Below are 27,819 nucleotides of genomic sequence, written 5' to 3'. Positions count from 1 at the left end.
AACTCACTAGTGAGGGAACAGTTATCTGACTGATTGATCCTGCCTGGGACATAACTCACTAGTGAGGGAACAGTTATCTGACTGATTGATCCTGGGACATAACTCACTAGTAAGGGAACAGTTATCTGACTGATTGATCCTGGGACATAACTCACTAGTGAGGGAACAGAGAGTTAAGCTAGTACTAAACCTGAACCATGGCAAGCAGATCAAATAACAAACTTCAATATCCATTAAAGCCTTATTTCCCTATTCACCATCTCTTTCCCTGTTTTTAATCCTTTCATTCACTTTCCCTTATTTTTCTCTTTTCCATCCTCATCCCTCTTTACCTCCTCTCACCCCCCTCTCCCTCCTCTCTCCCTCCCCTCTCCCCCCTCTCCCTACCCTCTCTTTCCCTGTGTGGGTCTACTGCTGCTGTTCAGGAGTAAATCTGTGTGATGTGTTAAGTGGTTCTGACCCTATTCCTGGTTACAGAGGATGGTTAAATTCCTTGTTTTATCAGGGTCCCCCCTCGCACCACACTTCATTACTGATACTTAATGACTTTCTGTGTTTGGGACAATTACTGTAACACACGCACGCTTGTGCACACGCACATTAGTGTACACACACAGTTGCATGTTCACACACACACATACACACACACATCGGTAACATAACTCCATGGCAACAGCAGCACAAGGAAAAGGCACCACTGTAGTGTTGATATCAGAGAGGTACAGGACTGCCAAATAATCCATTACCTACTTTCATTTTGTTTGCTATAACACATTAGCAGGAGGACAGGACAGGGGGGTGGAGAGTGGGAGAGGAGGAGGAAGGGTGGAGAGGAGGAACGGGGAAGAGGGGTGGAGAGGAGGGCAGGATGGGGGTGGAGGGGTGGAGAGGAGGGCAGGATGGGGGAGGAGGGGTGGAGAGGAGGAGAGTGGGGTGGAGAGGAGGACATGATGGGGGGTGGAGAGTGGGAGAGGGGAGGAGGGGTGTAGAGGAGGAGAGGGGGTGGAGAGGAGGATGAGGGTGGAGAGGAGGACAGGAAGGGTGGAGAGGAGGACATGATGGGGGTGGAGAGGAGAATGGGGGGGTGGAGAGGAGGACAGGAGGGGTGAAGAGGAGAATGGGGGAGTGGAGAGGAGGACAGGAGGGGTGGAGAGGAGGAATGGGGTGGAGGAGAAAAGAGGGGAGGAGGGGTGGAGAGGAGGGTGGGGGTGGAGAGGAGGACAGGACAGGAAGGGTGAAGCAGAGGACATGACGGGGGGGTGGAGAGGAGAATGTGGGGTGGAGAGGAGGACAGGACTTGACAGGGGGGGTGGAGGGGAGGAGGATGGGATGGAGGGGAGGAGAGGAGGGTTAGGGTGGAGGGGAGGAGAGGAGAGGAGGACAGGACTTGACAGGGGGGGTGGAGAGGAGGGTTAGGGTGGAGGGGAGGAGAGGAGTGGAGGACAGGATGGAGGAGAGGAGAGGAGGGTTAGGATGGAGGGGAGGAGAGGAGGAGAGGACTGGACAGGGGGGGGGTGGAGAGGAGGGTTAGGGTAGGGGAGAGGAAAGGAAAGGAGGACTGGACAGGGGGGGTGGAGGGGAGGAGTGGTGGAGAGGAGGATGGGATGGAGGGGAGGAGATGAGGGTTAGGGTGGAGGGGAGGAGAGGAGAGGAGGACAGGACTTGACAGGGGGGATGGAGAGGAGGGTTAGGGTGGAGGGGAGGAGAGGAGTGGAGGACAGGATGGAGGAGAGGAGAGGAGGAGAGGAGGGTTAGGATGGAGGGGAGGAGAGGAGAGAACTGGACAGGGGGGGTGGAGAAGAGGGTTAGGGTAGGGGAGAGGAGAGGAGGACAGGATGGAGGAGAGGAGAGGAGGAGAGGAGGGTTAGGATGGAGGGGAGGAGAGGAGGAGAGGACTGGACGGGGGGGTGGTGGAGAGGAGGGTTAGGGTAGGGGAGAGGAAAGGAAAGGAGGACTGGACAGGGGGGGTGGAGGGGAGGAGTGGTGGAGAGGAGGATGGGATGGAGGGGAGGAGATGAGGGTTAGGGTGGAGGGGAGGAGAGGAGAGGAGGACAGGACTTGACAGGGGGGATGGAGAGGAGGGTTAGGGTGGAGGGGAGGAGAGGAGTGGAGGACAGGATGGAGGAGAGGAGAGGAGGAGAGGAGGGTTAGGATGGAGGGGAGGAGAGGAGAGGACTGGACAGGGGGGGGTGGAGAGGAGGGTTAGGGTAGGGGAGAGGAGAGGAGGACAGGATGGAGGAGAGGAGAGGAGGAGAGGAGGGTTAGGATGGAGGGGAGGAGAGGAGGAGAGGAGGGTTAGGATGGAGGGGAGGAGAGGAGGAGAGGTAAAAATAAATAAGGAGAATCTAAATAGAGTGGTGGAGACATGAACAAACTGGACAAAGGACATGTAGAAGACGAGAGCTGTTCATTGGTTGAGGTGAATGGTTAGAGGTATTTGGAACAGGGGACAGTATCAGAGGAGAGGCTTTATCATTCTGTTGGTTCTGTTCATTCTGACGATCTTGTTTGTGATGTCACCTGCCCGTCATACTTCCATGCTGTCCGTCTTAGGGGTCTTGGATATCCAGAGTGTTGATTGGTTGATGCTGGTTTTGGTCCCCGGTTTGCTTTAGTAAATTAAAAACATTTATAAAAAGGTTAAGAGAAACAATAGCATGACAAACTAAAATAGAATAGCAGAACTACAGATAAGCGTAGGTGTGTGTGAATGCGTAGGAATGTGCGTATGTAATACACAACATCTGTTGCTCACACAAACACTTCAGTACCAGCCATACCCAGTAATGGAACTCTCTCCTCGCCTCTCATAACTCTTCATTGCTCATATTGCCTCAGATCATGTTTTTCGTGTCGTAAAAACACAAGTGTCACCAGTTGTAAAGGAGGGACTTGTAAGCGTTCGGGGCCAATCTAAATTACCCAGATGGCTTTGGGATTGTTCCAGGAAGAGTTTTACAGTGGGACGGGAGTCAGAGGCATGATTAACTGGTCTCTGTCAGGAGACCCCCCCCCCTTGGAAATATGTTAAAACCACATCATTGAGACGGGACAGAGATACTAAACTGGAGACATAAAGATAACTAGGTAGTAGCTGGTCATAGCAGAATGAAGAGAGTTGGGAGTGTGCCATCCCAATCTCCAGCACAATAAAGCTGTACCCTATCATGCCAGGTAACTGGGGGAAAAGTGGTAGACGGACTTATAAAAACCAGAAAGGTTAGCCTCATAAAAGGCGTGTGTGTGTGTGTGTGAATGAGTGTGTGTGTGTGGAGCTGTACTTTGGTTATTGTAGGGATACTATTGAGGGGTCCAGCTATTGACCCAGAAATCACAGACTGTATCTGTTACCAGGGTAACACACACACACACACACCACCTACACACACTCACAATAATAAGTAATTACAGCAGGCTGTGCCAGTGGTTATGCTGAATGACTCTAACAAGGCGTCCCTGTGTTACCCAATTGATTATGACTGAGTAAGCACTGTCCTTACCAAACACTTACAGCCCAGACCCATCCATCACAACATAGGGACGGGGGGTTGGACCCAACCATTAGATGATAAACGTGGGGGTTTGTCAAGGTTCAGAGATTGAGTTGATTGTCTGATTGATTTTGAGAATGTGCCAATTCAAGTTTAAAAAAAAGAAAAAGGGAGTGTATGACAGGAAGAGAGAGAGAGAGAGAGGACAGTGTGTGATAGGAAGAGAGAGAGAGAGAGAGAGAGAGAGAGAGAGAGAGAGAGAGAGAGAGAGAGAGAGAGAGAGAGAGAGAGAGAGAGGACATTGCATGATAGGAAGAGAGAGAGAGAGAGAGAGAGAGAGAGAGAGGGAGAGAGAGAGAGAGAGAGAGAGAGAGAGGGGGGGGACAGTGTGTGTTTGGAAAGAGAAAGAGAGAGAGAGGACAGTATGTGATAGGAAGAGAGAAAGGGAGAGAGAGTACAGTGAGTGATAGGAAGAGAGAAAGAGAGAGAGGACAGTGAGTGATAGAAAGAGAGAGAGAGAACAGTATGTGATAGAAAGAGAAAGAGAGAGAGAGGACAGTATGTGATAGGAAGAGAGAAAGGGAGAGAGAGTACAGTGAGTGATAGGAAGAGAGAAAGAGAGAGAGGACAGTGAGTGATAGAAAGAGAGAGAGAGAACAGTATGTGATAGAAAGAGAAAGAGAGAGAGAGGACAGTATGTGATAGGAAGAGAGAAAGAGAGAGAGGACAGTGAGTGATAGGAAGAGAGAAAGAGAGAGAGGACAGTGAGTGATAGGAAGAGAGAAAGAGAGAGAGGATGGTGAGTGATAGGAAGAGAGAAAGAGAGAGAGGATGGTGTGTGATAGGAAGAGAGAGAGAGGACAGTGAGTGATAGGAAGAAAGAGAGAGAGGACAGTGAGTGATAGGAAGAAAGAGAGAGAGGACAGTGAGTGATAGGAAGAGAGAAAGAGAGAGAGGATGGTGTGTGATAGGAAGAGAGAGAGAGGACAGTGAGTGATAGGAAGAAAGAGAGAGAGGACAGTGAGTGATAGGAAGAGAGAGAGAGAGAGAGAGAGGACAGTGAGTGATGGGAAGAGAAAGAGAGAGAGGACATTGTGTGAGTACTATGAGAACAGTGAATCATTGGTTATATTTATGGCTGGGACGGCCATGGAATGAGTACTATGAGGATAGTGAATGATTGGTTATATTTATGGCTGGGACGGTCATGGAATGAGTACTATGAGGACAGTGAATGATTGGTTATATTTATGGCTGGGACGGTCATGGAATGAGTACTATGAGGACAGTGAATGAGTGGTTATATTTATGGCTGGGACGGCCATGGAATGAGTACTATGAGGACAGTAAATGATTGGTTATATTTATGGCTGGGATGGTCATGGAATTTAAAATGGTAATTGGTGAACACATCCCTTATTTTTTGAGGGGTACGCACATCTCCTCCTGACTGCATGTGCTGCCATAGAAATGGAATGTATAGAACTGGCATGCCCGTTCAAGTCAATGATGGCATAACGGGTGGACTGGCGGCCATCGCAAGTTTATCCATACTGTAGCAAAGCAGGAAGTAAAACAAATGCTAAAATATGTGCTGTGATTGTTGATTCAACTCAACTGATATGATAAAAAATACATTCCACTGCATGAACCACATCAGTGAACATCATTTGATCAATGAACATTCTACATTACCATGAAAATGCATTACAATACCAGGCAGCCATTGAGAGTGTACCCATGGGTTTGCCAGTCAAATTGTCAGGGTTAGTGGTTCCAAGCCCATTCTATTCATTATATTTCTGTGTGTGCTGCTGCTGCTGCATTATGGGGGGTGTTACCTAGACAACCAAAGACTCCATGGCTTGTTTCATCAAGGATCAAAGTTTTATCACGTTATTATTAAGAGTCCATGTTGTGGCTGAAACAGCCTCAACCACACGAATGCCTGGCCATCCCGTCTTCAGTCATCTCTTTGTTCCCCCAAGTATCTTTATGACGGTCTTGGTCCACAACCATTGGTTAAACGGTTGCTATGGTAACGGTGCAAGCCGTAGCTGTATGAGAATCACAGAGTGGTAAAACAGTTGGATGTGTATCGGTAATGCACTACTGATTTAACTGGGGGGACCTGGTGTGTTCAGCTGTGTCGTAACGTAGGGACATGTTGTTTTTGAGGTTGCCGTGGTGTGCCGTGTCTCACCTCTTGCTGAACATCTGGAAACAGCAAGTCCCAGAAGCCACCAGGATGAGCAGCAGCAGAGGGATGGTGGGGATGATCACATAGACCAGAAACATCCCTGCAGAAGGAGGGCAGAGACGGCCCCTCAGACAGACAGGCTATTTCATCAATTTACCTGTCTCATCAAGACCTGTCTCACCCTCTGGAGTTCTGCCATACACCTGTCTCACCTCCACTTGTCTCACCTGGTCCGGCTATGACTACGTGTTCCTCCTCACTGGGACCAGCCTGTTTGACCTCTATTGTCTGTGCCACCGTCACATCTGGAACAGACAGACAGACTCTAGATCAAGCAGGGATATACTACAGCAAACCCAGTCAGATCTCCAGGAGAGGGGTTGCTGTTGCCGAGCTATGCCTCATTATGTGTTCCCTCACCTGGGTCACGAGCTCCAGGCCTGTCCCCCTGCTCCTTCACCAGATGGCTCTCTGGATCAAGATCAGAATCCGAGAAAAAAATGGATTTAACAAAACTGATATGCATTTCTGTTAGTGTAATGTTGTAGCAGGCTAAAGCACAACAACAGAAACAGGTCTTAGAGGCAGACATAAGGAACACTCCACAAGACTGTACCTGTGTGATGCTGTGTAGGCGTATCTGTGTGATGCTGTGTAGTCGTACCTGTGATGCTGTGTAGTCGTACATGTGTGATGCTGTGTAGGCGTACCTGTGTGATGCTGTGTAGTCATACCTATGTGATGCTGTGTAGTCGTAAATGTGTGATGCTGTGTAGTCGTACCTGTGTGATGCTGTGTAGTCGTACCTGTGTGATGCTGTGTAGGCGTACCAGTGTGATGCTGTGTAGGCGTACCAGTGTGATGCTGTGTAGTCGTACCTGTGTGATGCTGTGTAGTCGTACTTGTGTGATGCTGTGTAGTCGTACCAGTGTGATGCTGTGTAGTCGTACCTGTGTGATGCTGTGTAGTCGTACCTGTGTGATGCTGTGTAGTCGTACCTGTGTGATGCTGTGTAGTCGTACCTGTGTGATGCTGTGTAGTCGTACCTGTGTGATGCTGTGTAGTCGTACCTGTGTGATGCTGTGTAGTCGTACCTGTGTAATGCTGTGTAGTCGTACCTGTGTGATGCTGTGTAGTCGTACCTGTGTGATGCTGTGTAGTCGTACCTGTGTAATGCTGTGTAGTCGTACCTGTGTGATGCTGTGTAGTCGTACCAGTGTGATGCTGTGTAGTCGTACCTGTGTGATGCTGTGTAGTCGTACCTGTGTGATGCTGTGTAGTCGTACCTGTGTGATGCTGTGTAGTCGTACCTGTGTGATGCTGTGTAGTCGTACCTGTGTGATGCTGTGTAGTCGTACCTGTGTGATGCTGTGTAGTCGTACCTGGTTCGTACTTGCAGATGAAGTTGTGCTTCATGTTGCATCTGTCGTCGTTCCACTGGTACATGTAGGCCCCGCCCAGCCCGTGGAGAGCTGTGGGCTGGTGGTACATCACTACACACGCTTCCCCTCCGCACGACGGCTCGTCAAAATACCACTTCCTGACACACACATGTAAAGATCTTCACACACATGCCTACCGCCACATAAAGGTTTGTCAAAGTCTCAGTTCCTTTCACACACACACATGTTTTAATTTAGCTAGACCCATTCAGTTAAAAATAAATTATTATTTACAATGACGGCCTACCCAGGGCCAATTGTGCACCACCCTATGGGACCCCCAATCACGGCCAGATGTGATACAGCCTGGAATTGAACCAGGGACTGTAATGACGCCTCTTGCACTGAGAGGCAATGCCTTGGACCGCTGAGCCACTCAGGAGCCCATGAAGTAGTATTTTCCTGACTGGGAATCGAACCCAGAACGCGGCGGTGAATCCTAACCACTAGACGCACACACACACACACACACACACACACACACACACACACACACACACACACACACACACACACACACACACACACACACACACACACACACACACACACACACACACACACACACACACACCTGAACTGTGACACACTCCCATCAGTCCAGCGGTAGAGGTCGGGACAGGAGGCGAAGTGATCTTGTTCCTGTGTGTTCTCTCCATCTGTCCTTGTCAGCCCGATCCAGAAATCACCGTCTGCTATTCCTCCGTTACCGGTCCCCGCTCCAGCCCCTGTTTCTGTCCCCGCTCCTGTTGAGGAGGTCCGAAGCTCCTGTAACACATTATATATATATATTGTATGTATATTATACTGCAATTACATATAATAAATATATTACAATGTTCATGATTGAAGTACTTTGAGATGGTGTTTTTGGTGTCATTTGTACTGTCAAACACACACACACACACACACACACACACACACACACACACACACACACACACACACACACACACACACACACACACACACACACACACACACACACACACACACACACACACACACACACACACACACACACACACACACACACACACACACACACACACACACACTGACTTGTAGCAGGTGCTCTATGTGTCTCTGCTCGGCAGCATTCTCTATGCTCAGCAGGGACCCGCCGTCCATCTCACATGCCTGTCTGGCCTCCCAGAATGCAACGCGGCTGGTCATGTCCCGGAAGTAGGCCATCTTGTAGCACGGATGCTCCGCCCCTCCCTGACACACCGTCTGACCTGCGGCGAGAAGGAGATCATCTATCTATCTATCTATTGATTGTAAGTCGACGATTTTACATATGGATTGATAAATTATTCAATAGACAATTCTGTGAAATATATCTGTGGCAGTTATATGCAAAAATCTCTCGTGGACAGACTACGTAACATAAATTGTAGTAATTTCCGTGAGATTTTTGGTTCTAGGTTGCCAAGATTAGCCAGCAAAATAACCAATGCCATCAAGCACTGGTTCCACCACCATTTCAAAATCCTCTTTCTCCCTCTACGGTTCCTGTGAAGCTGGCTGTGGGTTTGTTTACATCCATCTATCTGACAAACCATCCATCAACCAATCAGTGATCAGTAAATTCACCAGACTACTGTATCTACACCCCGATCAGCCCCTCCTCCAGTCAATACATCCATCAACCAGCCAACAAATCAACCAACCCACCTGTCAATCAAACATTTAACAAATCAATCAACCCACCTTTCAACTCATCAATCAATCAATCAATCAGTTAATATCAGTGAATAGTATACATCAGGAGAATGACACCTCAGTGAATCTCTGTTCATCTTATGAAGTGGTCACTGTTTTAATCGAATGCAAACATCTCCAGTGTGCTTATGAGTCGTAGACCACCCTAACACACACAACCCATCGACCCCCACTCACGACTAATGACTCTTGACTTCCAGCCAAAACAATGTGGTCATCGCATTACCATCCTCTCAGTCCGTAGAATTTACAGTCTGACTGACCCAGAGCGGTCAATAACCTGTGTCAATCAGGACGTGCCTCCAGCTGACAGGAAGTAGTATAGCAGGGCTGCCAATCACACTGTAGGCCCCGTTCCAGAACAGCTTCGTTACGCCTCACGAACACACATCTACTGGATGTATTTAAACTCAGAACTGACACTTACAGGAAGCAGGAAGCACATAGATTACTGTAATTTTACTGACACACCCACAAACGTACAGTTATGAAAACAACTACTGTTCCCTGAAGGAGGGAACGAGGTATAACACTCTATGGGTAGTCAACGACCAATCATATACACGTGAAGAACATGCCCAACGGGCCAATGAATGCAGAGTCTGCCCTCAGACGCCCCGCCTTACTGGTTATAACACCGGGGCTCGCATTAATTTCCTCAGAAGATACCAAACTAGGAGGTCCACGGCAGCCCAAGCACACACACGTCCACCGGCTTCAAAATGGGCTTATAGAAGCCACATCTTTCACTAATACTTACCTGAGAAGCCTGAACTGTCAGAGCACATATAGTGAACCTGCTGCAACATGGTTAAACACACTGACACACAGCCACTGCAGCCCAAGTCCACAGTCCCCACGGCTCCAAGAACAGTACTCACCTTGTGAGCCTGAAATGTCAGAACTCTAAAAAAGAACCCGCAAGTCCGAAACAACAGAACACTTGTCGTGACTTGTTAAAGTGGAAACATGCGCTGCAGAGCATCAACCAGAGTCTATGAACCACAGCAGCCAGAGATTCAAACTCACAGGGAACCTGCAGTAACCTGTAAACGGTGTACTCACAGGGAACCTGTAGTAACCTGTAAACGGTGTACTCACAGGGAACCTGCAGTAACCTGTAAATGGTGTACTCACAGGGAACCTGTAGTAAACTGTAAACGGTGTCCTCACAGGGAACCTGCAGTAACCTGTAAACGGTGTACTCACAGGGAACCTGTAGTAACCTGTAAACGGTGTACTCACAGGGAACCTGCAGTAACCTGTAAACGGTGTACTCACAGGGAACCTGCAGTAACCTGTAAACGGTGTACTGACAGGGAACCTGCAGTAACCTGTAAACGGTGTACTGACAGGGAACCTGTAGTAAACTGTAAACGGTGTACTCACAGGGAACCTGCAGTAACCTGTAAACGGTGTATTCACAGGGAACCTGCAGTAACCTGTAAACGGTGTACTCACAGGGAACCTGCAGTAACCTGTAAACGGTGTACTCACAGGGAACCTGCAGTAACCTGTAAACGGTGTACTCACAGGGAACCTGCAGTAATCTGTAAACGGTGTACTCACAGGGAACCTGCAGTAACCTGTAAACGGTGTACTCACAGGGAACCTGCAGTAACCTGTAAACGGTGTACTCACAGGGAACCTGCAGTAACCTGTAAACGGTGTATTCACAGGGAACCTGCAGTAACCTGTAAACGGTGTATTCACAAGGAACCTGCAGTAACCTGTAAACGGTGTACTCACAGGGAACCTGCAGTAACCTGTAAACGGTGTATTCACAGGGAACCTGCAGTAACCTGTAAACGGTGTACTCACAGGGAACCTGCAGTAACCTGTAAACGGTGTACTCACAGGGAACCTGCAGTAACCTGTAAACGGTGTATTCACAAGAAACCTGCAGTAACCTGTAAACGGTGTACTCACAGGGAACCTGCAGTAACCTGTAAACGGTGTATTCACAGGGAACCTGCAGTAACCTGTAAACGGTGTACTCACAGGGAACCTGCAGTAACATGTAAACGGTGTACTGACAGGGAACCTGCAGTAACATGTAAACGGTGTACTCACAGGGAACCTGTAGTAACATGTAAACGGTGTACTCACAGGGAACCTGTAGTAACCTGTAAACGGTGTACTCACAGGGAACCTGCAGTAACCTGTAAACGGTGTACTCACAGGGAACCTGTAGTAACCTGTAAACGGTGTACTCACAGGGAACCTGCAGTAACCTGTAAACGGTGTACTCACAGGGAACCTGTAGTAACCTGTAAACGGTGTACTCACAGGGAACCTGCAGTAACCTGTAAACGGTGTACTCACAGGGAACCTGCAGTAACATGTAAACGGTGTACTGACAGGGAACCTGCAGTAACATGTAAACGGTGTACTCACAGGGAACCTGTAGTAACATGTAAACGGTGTACTCACAGGGAACCTGCAGTAACCTGTAAACGGTGTACTCACAGGGAACCTGTAGTAACATGTAAACGGTGTACTCACAGGGAACCTGTAGTAACATGTAAACGGTGTACTCACAGGGAACCTGTAGTAACATGTAAACGGTGTACTCACAGGGAACCTGTAGTAACATGTAAACGGTGTACTCACAGGGAACCTGCAGTAACATGTAAACGGTGTACTCACAGGGAACCTGTAGTAACATGTGAACGGTGTACTCACAGGGAACATGTAGTAACCTGTAAACGGTGTACTCACAGGGAACCTGTAGTAACCTGTAAACGGTGTACTCACAGGGAACCTGTAGTAACATGTAAACGGTGTACTCACAGGGAACCTGTAGTAACATGTAAACGGTGTACTCACAGGGAACCTGTAGTAACATGTAAACGGTGTACTCACAGGGAACCTGTAGTAACCTGTAAACGGTGTACTCACAGGGAACCTGTAGTAACATGTAGACGGTGTACTCACAGGGAACCTGTAGTAACATGTAAACGGTGTACTCACAGGGAAACTGTAGTAACATGTAAACGGTGTACTCACAGGGAACCTGTAGTAACCTGTAAACGCTGTACTCACAGGGAACCTGTAGTAACCTGTAAACGGTGTACTCACAGGGAACCTGCAGTAACCTGTAAACGGTGTACTCACAGGGAACCTGCAGTAACCTGTAAACGGTGTACTGACAGGGAACCTGCAGTAACCTGTAAACGGTGTACTCACAGGGAACCTGCAGTAACCTGTAAACGGTGTACTCACAGGGAACCATTAGTAACCTGTAAACGGTGTACTCACAGGGAACCTACAGTAACCTGTAAACGGTGTACTGACAGGGAACCTGCAGTAACCTGTAAACGGTGTACTCACAGGGAACCTGCAGTAACCTGTAAACGGTGTACTCACAGGGAACCTGCAGTAACCTGTAAACGGTGTACTCACAGGGAACCTGCAGTAACCTGTAAACGGTGTACTGACAGGGAACCTGCAGTAACCTGTAAACGGTGTACTGACAGGGAACCTGCAGTAACCTGTAAACGGTGTACTCACAGGGAACCTGTAGTAACCTGTAAACGGTGTACTCACAGGGAACCTGCAGTAACCTGTAAACGGTGTACTCACAGGGAACCTGCAGTAACCTGTAAACGGTGTACTGACAGGGAACCTGCAGTAACCTGTAAACGGTGTACTCACAGGGAACCTGCAGTAACCTGTAAACGGTGTACTCACAGGGAACCTGCAGTAACCTGTAAACGGTGTACTCACAGGGAACCTGCAGTAACCTGTAAACGGTGTACTGACAGGGAACCTGCAGTAACCTGTAAACGGTGTACTCACAGGGAACCTGCAGTAACCTGTAAACGGTGTACTCACAGGGAACCTGCAGTAACCTGTAAACGGTGTACTCACAGGGAACCTGCAGTAACCTGTAAACGGTGTACTCACAGGGAACCTGCAGTAACCTGTAAACGGTGTACTCACAGGGAACCTGCAGTAACTTGTAAACGGTGTACTCACAGGGAACCTGCAGTAACCTGTAAACGGTGTACTCACAGGGAACCTGCAGTAACCTGTAAACGGTGTACTCACAGGGAACCTGCAGTAACCTGTAAACGGTGTACTCACAGGGAACCTGCAGTAACCTGTAAACGGTGTACTCACAGGGAACCTGCAGTAACCTGTAAACGGTGTACTCACAGGGAACCTGCAGCAACCTGTAAACGGTGTACTCACAGGGAACCTGCAGTAACCTGTAAACGGTGTACTCACAGGGAACCTGCATTAACCTGTAAACGGTGTACTCACAGGGAACCTGCAGTAACCTGTAAACGGTGTACTCACAGGGAACCTGCAGTAACCTGTAAACGGTGTACTCACAGGGAACCTGCAGTAACCTGTAAACGGTGTACTCACAGGGAACCTGCAGTAACCTGTAAACGGTGTACTCACAGGGAACCTGCAGTAACCTGTAAACGGTGTACTCACAGGGAACCTGCAGTAACCTGTAAACGGTGTACTCACAGGGAACCTGCAGTAACCTGTAAACGGTGTACTCACAGGGAACCTGCAGTAACCTGTAAACGGTGTACTCACAGGGAACCTGCAGTAACCTGTAAACGGTGTACTCACAGGGAATCTGCAGTAACCTGTAAACGGTGTACTCACAGGGAACCTGTAGTAACCTGTAAACGGTGTACTCGCATGTTGACATGGCAGCCCAAGGCTCAATCTCACAGGGGAACTGTTGTAACTCAAAACGCTGCCTAACATCGACCATGGCGTCCCAAGTCCATAGATCCTACTGGTTAGAAAAAGGCTCACACAGAGACCCAAGGAGTCTGGAACTGCAAGTCCATAGATCCTACCGGTTAGAAAAAGTTTCACACAGAGACCCAAGGAGTCTGGAACTGCAAGTCCAAGTCCAAGGAACCACAAGTCCAAAACAACAGGGCATCGGCTGTGACTTGATCATGAATATTTGTGCACCACCTCATGGAAAGAAACCAAGGCAGCCCAAAGGCTCAATAAATGCGCCTAACCCGGATAAATGCACCTAACCCGGATAAATGCACCTAACCCGGATAAATGCGCCTAACCCGGATAAATGCGCCTAACCCGGATAAATGCGCCTAACCCGGATAAATGCGCCTAACCCGGATAGATGCGCCTAACCCGGATAAATGCTCCTAACCCGGATAAATGCGTAACCTGCACACCGCCAGAAATCCACTTATGGACCCGGCCATAGGAACACTATGAGCCACACTGTGATTTCAGCCTTTCAGGGGACAAACCCACAGATTTCACATCAAACTCTCCTGGGTGCCTAGTGCAATAGATCCTGACGATACTGAACTCTCCGCAGGTCCCTGCCTAACAGGCGGCTAATCTTTATGCCAGCAGTATACCACTCTGCATCCCACCGCTGGCTTGCTTCTGAAGCTAGGCAGGGTTGGTCCTGGTCGGTCCCTGGAGGGGAGACCAGATGCTGCTGGAAATGGTGTTGGAGGGCCAATGGGGGGTGCGCCCCACAATTTGGGAAATACTACCCTAGGGCACAGTCGGAGGTTCAAATCCATCTGGTTAGCCTTTTTGAACGGACTCTCACCACCACCATCTTACTCAAGTAAGGAAGCACCGGCTACACAAAGCAGAGTAGAGAGAAGATAGCGACATAAAAACTGACTCCAAGACCCAAAACTCACAACATCTAGTACTCTCTCCCCACTAACAGACACCTTAGTCGGAGCCGGATCTCGTAACCGTTGTGTGTTTGAAAAGTTTGTCAATTGTCTGACACGTTTTCCTTCAGGCAAGCTGAAGAACGGTACTGAATTGAGGAAATGTATGCGAGCCCCCCTAAATAACGAGGAAGGCGGGGCTCCCGAGGGCGGGCTCTGCATTCATTGGCCAATTGGCCGTTTTTTTTTCTTCCAGTTTACTTCAGGTGAAAATGATTGGTCATTGACTCCCTCTAGTATGTTATACCGTGTGACCGACTGAAAGGGAATACGCTTTCACAAGCTTTAGTTAGACACTTTTACAGACACACAAAAACAATCACATGCATGTATCCCAATCTCCAGCACAATAAAGCTGTCCTCTATCATGCCAGGTAAATGGGTGAAAAGTGGTGGATCTGGCCCAGATTTTAGACGGACTCATAAAAATCAGAAAGATCAGCCTCATAAGGAGAGAGAGAGAGTGTGTGTGTGTGTGTGTGTGTGTGTGTGTGTGTGTGTGTGTGTGTGTGTGTGTGTGTGTGTGTGTGTGTGTGTGTGTGTGTGTGTGTGTGTGTGTGTGTGTGTGTGTGTGTGTGTGTGTGTGTGTGTGTGTGTGTGTGTGTATGTGCATCAGTGCATAATACCAGTGATTAATACACAGCCAGTTAAAGAGGCCTAATGATAACAGTAGCAGTGTGGCCAGGAGGTACTTTAAATGATTGGCTGCCTGGTCTAGATCTAATCTGCACTATCATCACTTAGGAACCCAGTAATGAACCGGGGTGTATAGACAACCAACACCAGTCAGCATTTTCACCTCCTTTCTCTCTTTGTTGATTCACTCCCTCCAACATCCTGTCTCTCTCTCTCTCTCTCTCTCTCTCTCTCTCTCTCTCTCTCTCTCTCTCTCTCTCTCTCTCTCTCTCTCTCTCTCTCTCTCTCTCTCTCGATTCAATTCAATTCAATTGACTTTATTGACATGGCAAGTTCATTATTACTTACATTGTCAAAGTATACATATCGAAAAATACAAATCAAATATATATGTATATATATATACAAAATATATAATGTATATATTTATATATAAATAAATGGTGGGACCAACAGCAATAATAATAGTAGTAGTGGACATGGGATTACCATTAACAACAACTACAACAACAATATTAATCAGAACAACAATACATTAAAACTTCTTCTGGCTGCAAGCCCTAAGTCGGGATCAATATGACAACAGCCACTTCAAGTGCAGGGCGCGAAATTCAAAAATATATATTTTTTTAAATATTTAACTTTCACACATTAACAAGTCCAATACAGCAAATGAAAGGTACACATCTTGTGAATCCAGCCAACATGTCCTATTTTTAAAATGTTTTACAGCGAAAACAGCACGTATATTCATGTTAGCTCACCACCAAATACAAAAAAGGACAGACATTTTTCACAGCACAGGTAGCATGCACAAAGCCAACCTAACTAACCAAGAACCAACCAAACTAACCAACAAAGAACTTCATCAGATGACAGTCTTATAACATGTTATTCAATAAATCTATGTTTTGTTTGAAAAATGTGCATATTTCAGGTATAAATCATAGTTTACATTGCAGCTACAATCAGAAATTGCACCGAAAGCAGACAGAATTATTACAGACACCAACGTCAAATACCTAAATACTCATCATAAAACATTTCTGAAAAATACATAGTGTACAGCAAATGAAAGACAAGCATCTTGTGAATCCAGCCAATATTTCCGATTTCTTAAGTGTTTTACAGCGCAAACACAATATAGCGTTATATTAGCTTACCACAATAGCCAGAAACACAAGCCATTCCCCAGTAGCAAAAGTTAGCGATCGTAACAAACCAGCAAAAGATATATAATTTTTGACTAACCTTGATAAGCTTCATCAGATGACAGTCCTATAACATCAGGTTATATATACACTTATGTTTTGTTTGAAAATGTGCATATTTAGAGCTGAAATCAGTGGTTATACATTGTGCTAACGTAGCATCTTTTTCCCACAACGTCCGGATATTTTTCTGACACTTTTTCTGACACACATATTCTGACCAAATAACTATTCATAAACATAACAAAAAAATACATGTTGTATAGGAAATGATAGATACACTAGTTCTTAATGCAATCGCCGTGTTAGAATTCTAAAAATAACTTCATTACGATATGCAGTTTATGTTATGGCGAGAGAGTACCCAAAACCTGGCCGCAAACGACTAGTTCACATGTACGACAGATATATGAAATAACATCATAAAATGGGTCCTACTTTTGCTGATCTTCCATCAGAATGTTGTACAAGGGGTCCTTTGTCGGGAACAATCATTGTTTGGATTTAGAACGGCCTTTTTCCCTCTCGATTTAGCAAGCACACTTGCCAAGTGGCGCGAATCTCTCCATCGTCAACAAACTCAGAGAACGGAACACGGCAAAACTCCCGGAAAAATTTCAATAATCTGATTAAACTATATTGAAAAAACATACTTTACGATGATATTGTCACATGTATCAAATAAAATCAAAGCCGGAGATATTAGTCGTCTATAACGACAGCTGTACAGAAGGCAAATCCAGGTCCCTTGACGCGCTCTCCAGAAAACAGGAAACTGGTGACACGTCATACAAAGAGCATTTATTCGAGCCCAGATCAAGTTACACACTTCATTTCTTCTCTCACTGCTTGTCGACATCTAGTGGAAGACGTATGAAGTGCATCTAAACAAATAAATATCAAGGACTTTAATAGGCAGGCCCTAGAAGAGAGCATCGATTTCAGATTTTCCACTTCCTGTCAGGAAGTTTGCTACAAAAGGAGTTCTGTTTTACTCACAGATATAATTCATACGGTTTTAGAAACTAGAGCGTGTTTTCTATCCAATAGTAATAATAATATGCATATTGTACGAGCAAGAATTGAGTACGAGGCCGTTTGAAATGGGCACCTTTTATCCGGCTACTCAATACTGCCCCTGCAGCCCAAACAGGTTAAAGCAACAGTAGTAGACCAGTGTCAACATGACTGAGAAGACACATGACATGGTATGAAAGACAAAACTAAACAAGATGGGAAATATTATCAACATTACTTTGCACTTTTCACTGGCTGTTCCTCAGGTTATGGCAGGAGGACACATATTTGGCTGCCAAAACGGCACATTTTGGCTTTTCACCCAATAAATATTAGTTTTTTTCTTCATCTTTTATAGTTTCAAATTCTTTGTATTGAATTATAATTTTGGGAAAGAAATATTCTCTTAGGTCTGAGTTTTTGTCACAGTGTAATAGAAAATGCAGCTCTGTCTCCTCCTCTCCCCTGAAGCAGAGTGAGCACAGCCTGTCCTCTCTGGGCAGCCAGGTTTGTCTGTGACAACCGGTCTCTATAGCCAGACTGTGCTCACTGAGTCTGTACCTAGTCAATGTTTTCCTCAGTTTTCTATCAGTCACAGTGGTCAGATAGTCTGCCACCATGTACTGTCTGTTTAGAGCCAAATAGCATTGAAGTTTACTTTGATTTTTTGTGGTGTCTTTCCAATAGGTGATATATTTTTATTTTTGTTTTGTGATGATTTGGTTGGGCCAGATTTTCTGAGGGCTGTCCTGAGGCTCTATGGGGTTGGTTTGGGTTGGTGAACTGAGCCTGAGAACCAGCTGGTTGAGGGGACTCTTCTCTGGTTTCATCTCTTGACATTGTAGAGCTGTGTGATGGAATGTTTTGGGGTCACTTGTTTTTAGATGGTTGTAAAATTTGATGGCTCTTTTTTCTATTCGAATGAGAAGGGGGTATTGGCCCAACTCTGCCCGACATGCGTTATTTGGAGTTTTTCTTTGTACTTGCAATGCAGTCTTGCAAAACTCTGCATGCAATATTTCAATTGGATGTTTGTCCCATTTAGTAAATTCATTATTAGAGAGTGGACCCCATACTCCACTGCCATATAGAGCAATTCGTTCTATAACTGATTGGAAAATGTTGAGCCAGATTCTAATTGGAATTTCGATTTTGATGTTCCTTTTAATGGCATAGAATGCTCTTCTTGCTTTGTCTCTCAGCTCATTCACAGCCATGTGAAAGCTACCTGTGTTGCTGATATTTAGTCCTAGATATGTGTAGTTTTTGGTGTGTTCTAATAGAACTGTGTCCAAATAGAATTTATATTTGTAAACATTGAGTACATTGATTTAATAAAATCATATGTTTTCCCTCCAATAGCACTTTCTATTAGTTTATAAAAAAGGCCAAATTGAATCTCTCTCTCTCTCTCTCGCTCTCAAATCAAATGCTAATGTGAATTATCACATGCGTCGAATACAACCTTACCGTGAAATGCTTACTTACTTGCCCTTAACCAACAATGCAATTTTAAGTTAAGTTAAGAAAATATTTACTAAATAAACTAAAGTTAAAAAAATGAAGAGAATGAAATAACAATAAGGAGGTTATTAACAGTGGGAATTGGTACCGAGTCAATGTGCGAGAGTACAGGTTAGTCAGGGTAATTGAGGTAATATGTACATGTAGATATGGGTAAAGTGACTATGCATAGGTAATAAACTGCAAATAAAGGGGGTCAATGCAAATAGTCCGGGTAGCCATTTGATTAACTGTTCAGAAGTCTTATGGCTTGGGGGTAGAAGCTGTTAAGGAGCCTTTTGGCCATAGACTTGGCGCTCCGGTACCACTTGCCGTGTGGTAGCAGAGAGAATAGTCTATGACTTGGGTGACTGGAGTCTTTGACCATTTTTAGGGCCTTCCTCTGACCCTGGATGGCAGGAAGCTTGGCCCCAGTGATGTACTGGGTCATACACTACCCTCTGTAGCGCCTTACAGTCAGATGCCGAGCAGTTGCCATACCAGATGAGAATGAGGGTGTGCTCGGTCCTCTTTTTCCTATAGTTCATAATCATCTCCTTTGTCTTGATCACGTTGAGGGAGAGGTTGTTGTCCTGGCACCACACGGTCAGGTCTCTGACCTCCTCCCTATAAGCTGTCTCATATTTGTTGGTGATCAGGCCGACCACTGTTGTGTCCTCAGAAAACATAATGATGGTGTTGGAGTCGTGCTTGGCCATGCAGTCGTAAGTGAACAGGGAGTACAGGAATGGACACCCCTGAGGGGCCCCCATGTTGAGGATCAGCGTGGCAGATGTGTTGTTGCCTACCACCTGGGGGCGACCCGTCAGGAAGTCTAGGATCCAATTGCAGAGGGAGGTGTTTACTCCTAGGGTCCTTAGCTTAGTGATGAGCTTTGAGGGCACTATGGTGCGGAACACTGAGCTGTAGTCAACAAACAGCACTCTCACGTAAGTGCTCCTTTTGTCCAGGTGGGACAATCCATTGAGGAGTGCAATAGAGATTGCGGCATCTGTGGATCTGTTGGGGCGGTTTGCGAATTTGGAGTGGGTCTAAAGTTTTTGGGATGATGGTGTTGATGTGATCAATGACAAGCATTTTAAAGCACTTCATGGCTACAGACGTGATGGCTACGGGTCAGTAGTCAATTAGGCAGGTTACCTTGGCATTCTTGAGCACAGGGACTATGGTGGTCTTCTTGAAACATGTAGGTATTACAGACTCGGTCAGGGACAGGTTGAAAATGTCAGTGAAGACACTTGCCAGTTGGTCAGCACATGATCTGAGTACACGTCCTGGTAATCTGACTGGCCCTGCGGCCTTGTGAATGTTGACCTGTTGAAAGTCTTACTTGCATCGGCAATGGAGAGTCTGATCACACAGTCATCCGGAACAGCTGGTGCTCTCATGCATGCTTCAGTGTTGCTAGCCTCGAAGATCGCATAGAAGGAATTTAGCTAATCTGGAAGGCTCGTGTCACTGGGCAGCTTGCGGCTGGCCTTCCCTTTGTAGTCCGTAATAGTTTGCAAGCCCTGCCACATCTGACTGGTGTAGTAGGATTAGATCTTAGTCCCGTATTGCCGCTTTGCCTGTTTGATGGTTCGTCAGAGGGCATAACAGGATTTCTATATGGATTAGTGTCCCTCTCCTTGAAAGTAGCAGCTCTACCCTTTAGCTCAGTGCGGATGTTGCCTGTAATCCATGACTTCTGGTTGAGGTATGTACGTACGGTCACTGTGGGGATGACGTCATTGATGCACTTATTGATGAAAACAGTGACTGTGGTCTATCTCACTGAATCCCAGAACATAGTCCAGTCTGTGCTAGCAAAACAGTGCGGTAGCTTAGAATCTGCGTCATACTTCCGTATTGAGCGAGTCACAGGTACTTCACAGGTACTTCCTGCTTTAGTTTTTGCTTGTAAGCAGGAATCAGGAGGATAGAATTATGGTCAGATTTGCCAAATGGAGGGCAAGGGAGAGCTTTCTACGCGTCTCTGTGTGTGGAGTAAAGGTGGTCCAGAGTTCTTTTCCTCTGGTTGCACAATTGACATGCTGGTAGAAATTAGGTCAAACGGATTTAAGTTTTCCTGCATTAAAGTCCCCAGCCACTAGGTTCGCCACCTCTGGGTGAGTATTTTCTTGTTTGCTTATGGCCTAACACAGCACATTGAGTGTGGTCTTAGTGCCAGCATCGTTATGTTGTGGTAAATAGACAGCTACAAAAAATATTGATGAAAACTCTTCGTAAATAGTGTGGTCTACAGCAGTGGTTCCCAAACCAAGCAGTGGTCCCGTACCCCTTCAAACATTCAACCTCTAGCTGCGTATCCCCTTTAGCACCAGGGTCAGTGCACTCTCAAATGTTGATTTTTTTACATCGTTGTAAGCCACACACACACACACACACACACACACACACACACACACACACACACACACACACACACACACACACACACACACACACACACACACACACACACACACACACACACACACTATACGATACATTTACTAAACATAAGAATGAGTGTGAGTTTGTAGCGATCCGGCTCGTGGGAGGTGACAAAGAGCTCTTCTAGGACCAGGGCACAAATAATGATATAATGATCATCAATAATTTTGCTCTTATTTGTTCATCAAAAATTGTGAGTAACTCACCACAGGTTAATGAGAAGGGTGTGCTTGAAAGGATGCACATAACTCTGCAATGTTGGGTTGTATTGGAGAGAGTATCAGTCTTTTTCCACACACAGTCTGTGCCTGTATTAGTTTTCATGCTAGTGAGGGCCGAGAATACATTCTCACATAGGTACGTGGTTGCAAAGGGTATCAATGTCTTAATAGTGTGATTTGCCAAGGCAGGGTACACTGGGCACAGCCCAATCCAGAAATCTGTCAGTGGCTTCTGTTAAACTCAATTTTCACAGAAATGCTTGTTGCAATTTCGATGAGGCTCACTCGTTCAGATATCGGTAAGTGGACTGGAGGCAGGGCATGAAATGGATAACGAATCCAGTTTGTGTCATCCGTTTCAGGAAAGTACCTGCGTAATTGTGCACCCAACTCACTCAGGTGCTTCGCTATATCACATTTGACATTGTCCATAAGGTTGAGTTAATTTGTACACAAAAAAAATCATACAATGATGGGAAGACCTGTGTGTTGTCCTCGTTAATGCAGACAGAGGAGAGCTCCAACTTCTTAATCATAGCCTCAATTTTGTCTTGCACATTGAATATAGTTACGGAGAGTCCCTGTAATCCTAGATTCAGAACATTCAGGAGAAAAAACATCACCCAGATAGGCCAGTCGTGTGAGAAACCTGTCATCATGCAAGCGGTCAGACAAGTGAAAATGACGGTCAGTAATGAAAAGTTTAAGCTCGTCTCTCAATTTAAAATAACGTGTCAATAACGTGCCCCTTGATAACCCTATCATTGCATTATGCAGAAAATACACGAGAGTTCAGGGGCCTTGCTTGCACGTGCGTTACCACTCCACTATGTCTCCCTGTCATGGCTTTTGCGCCATCAGTACAGATACCAACACATCTTGGATTGTTATCTTTATTTTTTTAAATGTGAATCACATTTTTGTGTGGCGTACCCCCCCAGTACCCAGTTTAGGAATACCTGGTCTACCACATATCATAAGGTACTCTTCCTGAGGCAAGCTGAAAGGATCGACACGGGAGTCGAGAAGCAGTTACCGGGAGTGAAGGTTTAATAACTGACGGACACAAAACAGAACAGGAACAGCGTCTGGACAGGAACATATAACAGCCATTAGTGCGGGAACACCGCCGAGGAACACCACCGAGGAACACCGCCGAGGAACACCGCCGATGAACACCGCCGAGGAACACCGCCGAGGAACACCGCCGAGGAACACCGCCGAGGAACACCGCCGAGGAACACCGCCGAGGAACACCGCCGAGGAACACCGCCGAGGAACACCGCCGAGGAACAGACAGATATACGGGGGCAATCAACCATGTGAAGGAGTCCGGGTGAGTCCAATGAGCGCTGCTGCGCGTAATACGGTGACAGGTGCGTGTAAAGACGGGTACCCTGGCGCCTTCGAGCGCCCGGGAGGGGGAGCAGGAGCAGGCGTGATGGTACCCCCCGCTCTAGGGGCGCCTCCCGGTGTCCCACCTGGGCGAGCCGGACGGGCCGTCCCGAGGTGTGACAGCCTGACGACCCCGCTGCGGCGTAGAAGCCCCACGGGCCAGCTGAAGCATGACGTGGGATGGGAACCTGCCGAGCCAACCGAGGCAAGGAAACCATGTGAAGGAGTCCAGGTGAGTCCAATGAGCGCTGCTGTGCGTAATATGGTGACATGTGAGGGGAAAGACGGGTAGCCTGGCGCCTTCGAGCGCCCGGGAGGGGGAGCAGGAGCAGGCGTGACATGAGCCAAGCCTCGAGACTTCTTTGATATTAGATTTCACGCAGCAGCTGTTATTAACAAATAGACGCAGACCACCAGCCCTTGTCTTACCGGAGGTAGCTGTTCTGTATTGCCGATGCACAGAAAACCCAGCCAATATATTATCCATGTCGTCATTCAGCCACAACTCTGTGAAAGTATTGAATGTCCCGTTGGGATAATCTCAAACAGAGATCATCCAGTTTATTCTCCAATGATTGCACGTTGACCAATAGCACGGGTGGTAGAGGTGGGTTACCCACTCGCCAACAAATTTTCACAAGGCACCCGGATCTGCGGCCCCTGTGTCTCCTCGTCTCCTCTTCATGTGAATGACGTGATTTGAGCCTGGTTCAGGAGCAACAGATATCCGTCGCTTCAGACTCATTAATAAAACATCTTGGTCCAGTTCGAGGTGAGTAATCGCTGTGATGATATCCAGAAGTTGTTTTCGGTCATAAGAGACAGTGGCAGAAACATTATGTACAAAATAAGTTACAAACAACGTTAACCCCCCCCCCCCCCCCCCCCCAAAAAAATAGCACAATTGGTTAGGAGCCCGTAAAACAGCAGCCATCCCCTCTGGCGCCATTCTTCTTCCTGTACGGATATCTCAAAATTCTTCTTCTCAACCGAAATCGTCATCATCTTTTCTTTCTGTCTTTCTTCTTCTCTCCCCCCTCTCTCTTTTGCGCTCCTTCATTCATTACTTCTCTCTATCCTGCCTCTGCTGCTCTGATTCCTCAAATCCCACTTTTTATCTATTCTTCTCTTTTTTTCCCTCAAACTCTCTCTCTCTCTCTTTCTCTCTCTCTCTTTCTTTTCTCTAGATGCCTCATTTGCTCTTCCTTCCCCCTTATTCACTTCTTCCTTAGTTTCTCTCCTTCATTACTTCTCCTCACCACCCCTTTTCATCCTCTGAGAATATCAATCCCCCCTCACTGATTATCTGTCTGTCTATCTCACTGATTATCTGTCTGTCTATCTCACTGATTCTCTGTCTGTCTCTCTCACTGATTCTCCGTCTGTCTCTCTCTCTCACTGATTATCTGTCTGTCTCTCTCACTGATTCTCCGTCTGTCTCTCTCTCTCACTGATTCTCTGTCTGTCTCTCACTCTCACTGATTCTCTGTCTGTCTCTCTCACTGATTATCTGTCTGTCTCTCTCACTGATTATCTGTCTGTCTCACTGATTATCTGTCTGTCTGTCTCACTGATTATCTGTCTGTCTCTCTCACTGATATTAAAGTCTGTCTCTCTCACTGATTGTCTGTCTGTCTCTCTCACTGATTATCTGTCTGTCTCTCTCACTGATTCTCTGTCTGTCTCTCTCACTGATTCTCTGTCTGTCTCTCTCACTGATTGTCTGTCTGTCTATCTCACTGATTGTCTGTCTGTCTCTTTCAGTGATTATCTGTCTGTCTCTCTCACTGATTATCTGTCTGTCTCTCTCACTGATTGTCTGTCTGTCTCTCTCACTGATTATCTGTCTCTCTCTCTCTCACTGATTCACTGTCTGTCTCTCTCACTGATTGTCTGTCTGTCTCTCTCACTGATTATCTGTCTGTCTCTCTCACTGATTCTCTGTCTGTCTCTCTCACTGATTCTCTGTCTGTCTCTCTCACTGATTATCAGTCTGTCTCTCTCACTGATTATCTGTCTGTCTCTCTCACTGATTATCTGTCTGTCTGTCTCACTGATTCTCTGTCTGTCTGTCTCACTGATTCTCTGTCTGTCTCTCTCACTGATTATCAGTCTATCTCTCGCACTGATTCTCTATCTGTCTCTCTCACAGATTATCTGTCTATCTGTCTCTCTCCCTGATTCTCTGCAGGGTCGGCGCCAGAACGATTCAGTTGGACAGGCATTTAATTTCCTTAAGGGGGCCCATTTTTTCATGGGACCTGCTATGTGTGCAAGCGCTTCGGTTTTAGAGTGAAGACGCCAACTTTTCTTTCATTCCAGTGGTGTGGTGTAATGTTTTTATAAAGTGAGGGAGCGAAATTTAGGATGTTTTATTAGGCGATAATCTCTCAATAAATGTGGCCTATTGAATATCATTGTAGAATAGGCCTATGCATGAAATGAAAAGTCCAATTGCACTGTACCACGTGAACATATTCTGTTTTTATTACCCTCAAACACCAAGATAGGTATGCTCTCAGTGATAATTCACCATTTACCGGTGATAACTGCTTGTTATCTTGTATATATTTTTTTTCAATCACAGCATATATCCTGCTTTGTGGCACACTGCGTTTTGGCCGCATGAGGAATTGTTTTTGACTATTCGGCGTACTCAATCTTGGAACATCAGTCCCCCTGTCTCACTGATCCTCTCTGTCTGTCTCTCTCACTGATCCTCTCTGTCTGTCTCTCTCACTGATCCTCTCTGTCTGTCTCTCTCACTGATCCTCTCTGTCTGTCTCTCTCACTGATCCTCTCTGTCTGTCTCTCTCACTGATCCTCTCTGTCTGTCTCTCTCACTGATCCTCTCTGTCTGTCTCTCTCACTGATCCTCTCTGTCTGTCTCTCTCACTGATCCTCTCTGTCTGTCTCTCTCACTGATCCTCTCTGTCTGTCTCTCTCACTGATCCTCTCTGTCTGTCTCTCTCACTGATCCTCTCTGTCTGTCTCTCTCACTGATCCTCTCTGTCTGTCTCTTTCAGTATTTTCCCCCTCTGTGTCACGTGCAATTTATTTAGTCTAAATCACACAGAATGGAAATGTTGCATGTAGGTTAAAGTGGGGCATATCTCTTCGCCATTCCAGACTGACGTCAGTAGGACTTTGAGAGATAGGTGTTAGCAAGACTACATATCTCACCCTAATGAAATATAATATCACACTCTCTCTCCCTCTGTAACAGATTTGAAAACAAACATGTTAAGTCTGCAGCCTGCCCTATGACACTGACAGCATTGACACATGTAGAACAGCAGTCTGCTGTAAGTTATGTACTGTATTTAAAACATGTAGAGGCCCAGAGGGAAGGAACAATAAATAGACTTTACACTCAATCTTTACAACCCCAATAACCACCAGGCACGCTGGGAAATATCTTTACCACCCCAAAACCTATAAGGACATTTCCCTGGTAAACAAACTCTAACAGGTCCACACACATTCATAACAAGCACGAAGGCAAGCACATGCACACACAACTCACAATCTGTAACAGTACACTTACAAAGAAAATAGGTGCGAGTTGGAACCAAATAATGTTATTGAGAGCGATGCCATAGTGGAACCATTTTAGGGTCTCTGAACATCTATACACGGGATAGTTCTTTGAAGAGCCATACAAAAAAAAGCCCCCCAGGACTGGAATTTAATAGCTCTGCTGTAGGGTTTTAAGCCTTATTTGCATATTTCCCAGTGAATTTTAGAGTTACCAGTACCATGACTGGTTTGATAGTGACAGAGACATAGTTGTTACATTCATTCATTTCCAGTCCTGTGGCCTTCACCAAATGAGATCCTAAGTGAATATGTTGTCATTACAATTAAATTCTTTACGACAAGACGTACTTCATAAGGCCTTTTTTTTGAGGGCCTAGTTGTACCCTAATACAGTGGCCTGAAACTCATAGTTTACAGGCAGACCCCCAATGTCTTGTCTGGAGCTTGAAGTCACAAGCTCTGCTGATTGGGTACTGCGTATCAACCTAGCGGTGCCAAAGGTCCTGGTCTGCACCAGAAAGCCTATGTAAATTACAATAGCCAGAACAGCCCCCCCAAAAAAATTTAGACGAACATTTTGCGCTCTAGAATGTGTTTCTTATGATCAAGTTCGATCCCCACCAGTGAACTATTTTAAAGTTCGCTACAAATCCCGATATTGAATTAAATTGTGATTCATTCTGACTACTATATTTGTCGTTACACAGGACCACGTACAGTACTGACACAGACCAATCACAGGCTGGCAAGCTGTGACACTTTCACCCTGACCCTTAGCGATGTTTAGGTGCCATTCAGCCCCATTCAGCACTATGGCGCGCTTCAAATGCACCATCAGGAGTTTTGCATCGGAATATGTGGATGACATCTCTGTCTACTGGTTGTAATTCCTATGTTTACAGGTCACATCAGGCCTGCAAGACACATTATAATTCCGATTGAAATCCAGCCAGAGTGGGGATATCCACATTTTAATTCACACGCAATCTACATTCAAAATGAATGCCAGGGTTAGGAAGATTAAGGTATGAGACACAGGGAGAAAAAGGTGTAGATTCACACGCAGACCGCAGCCAGATGTCTATTAAGCCTACACAGAAGGCAGGAATCGTGTTCGCAGGTAATGGTCAAACACAGGTAGGCAGTCAAAACAAACAATATCTCACAACCATACAAACAGAAAGAACTGAACTAAATAGGGAACTGATGAGACCAGGTGAGAAACAAACACAGGTGAAATCAATGGACAATAATGAAAGGCAGGGCTACGTTCAAG

At 46.2% G+C, this 27,819-nt stretch overlaps 1 protein-coding gene across 2 annotated transcripts in view; it reads right to left on the bottom strand.

The window, feature by feature from the left end:
- Window positions 1-165: 165 nt before the first annotated feature.
- The window catches only part of LOC129859004 (chondrolectin-like), a 29,007-nt gene continuing 1,353 nt past the window's right edge, over window positions 166-27,819 (bottom strand). Inside the window, exons 2-8 of one of the 2 annotated variants that reach the window (XM_055928295.1) lie at window positions 8,196-8,371; window positions 7,708-7,901; window positions 7,074-7,231; window positions 6,112-6,162; window positions 5,919-5,996; window positions 5,695-5,791; window positions 166-2,609 (exon numbers count right to left, since the gene is read on the bottom strand). In XM_055928295.1, the coding sequence (XP_055784270.1) occupies window positions 2,528-2,609; window positions 5,695-5,791; window positions 5,919-5,996; window positions 6,112-6,162; window positions 7,074-7,231; window positions 7,708-7,901; window positions 8,196-8,371 (836 nt within the window). In that variant the 3' untranslated portion in view covers window positions 166-2,527. The remainder of the gene's footprint in view (window positions 2,610-5,694; window positions 5,792-5,918; window positions 5,997-6,111; window positions 6,163-7,073; window positions 7,232-7,707; window positions 7,902-8,195; window positions 8,372-27,819) is intronic. The other variant, XM_055928296.1, reaches the window with a different exon arrangement.

Source organism: Salvelinus fontinalis, chromosome 7, assembly GCF_029448725.1.
Source record: "Salvelinus fontinalis isolate EN_2023a chromosome 7, ASM2944872v1, whole genome shotgun sequence".
Classification (NCBI taxonomy): domain Eukaryota; kingdom Metazoa; phylum Chordata; class Actinopteri; order Salmoniformes; family Salmonidae; genus Salvelinus; species Salvelinus fontinalis.
Note: the sequence above shows the minus strand (reverse complement) of the source record. Positions and strands in the feature narration are given on the sequence as shown.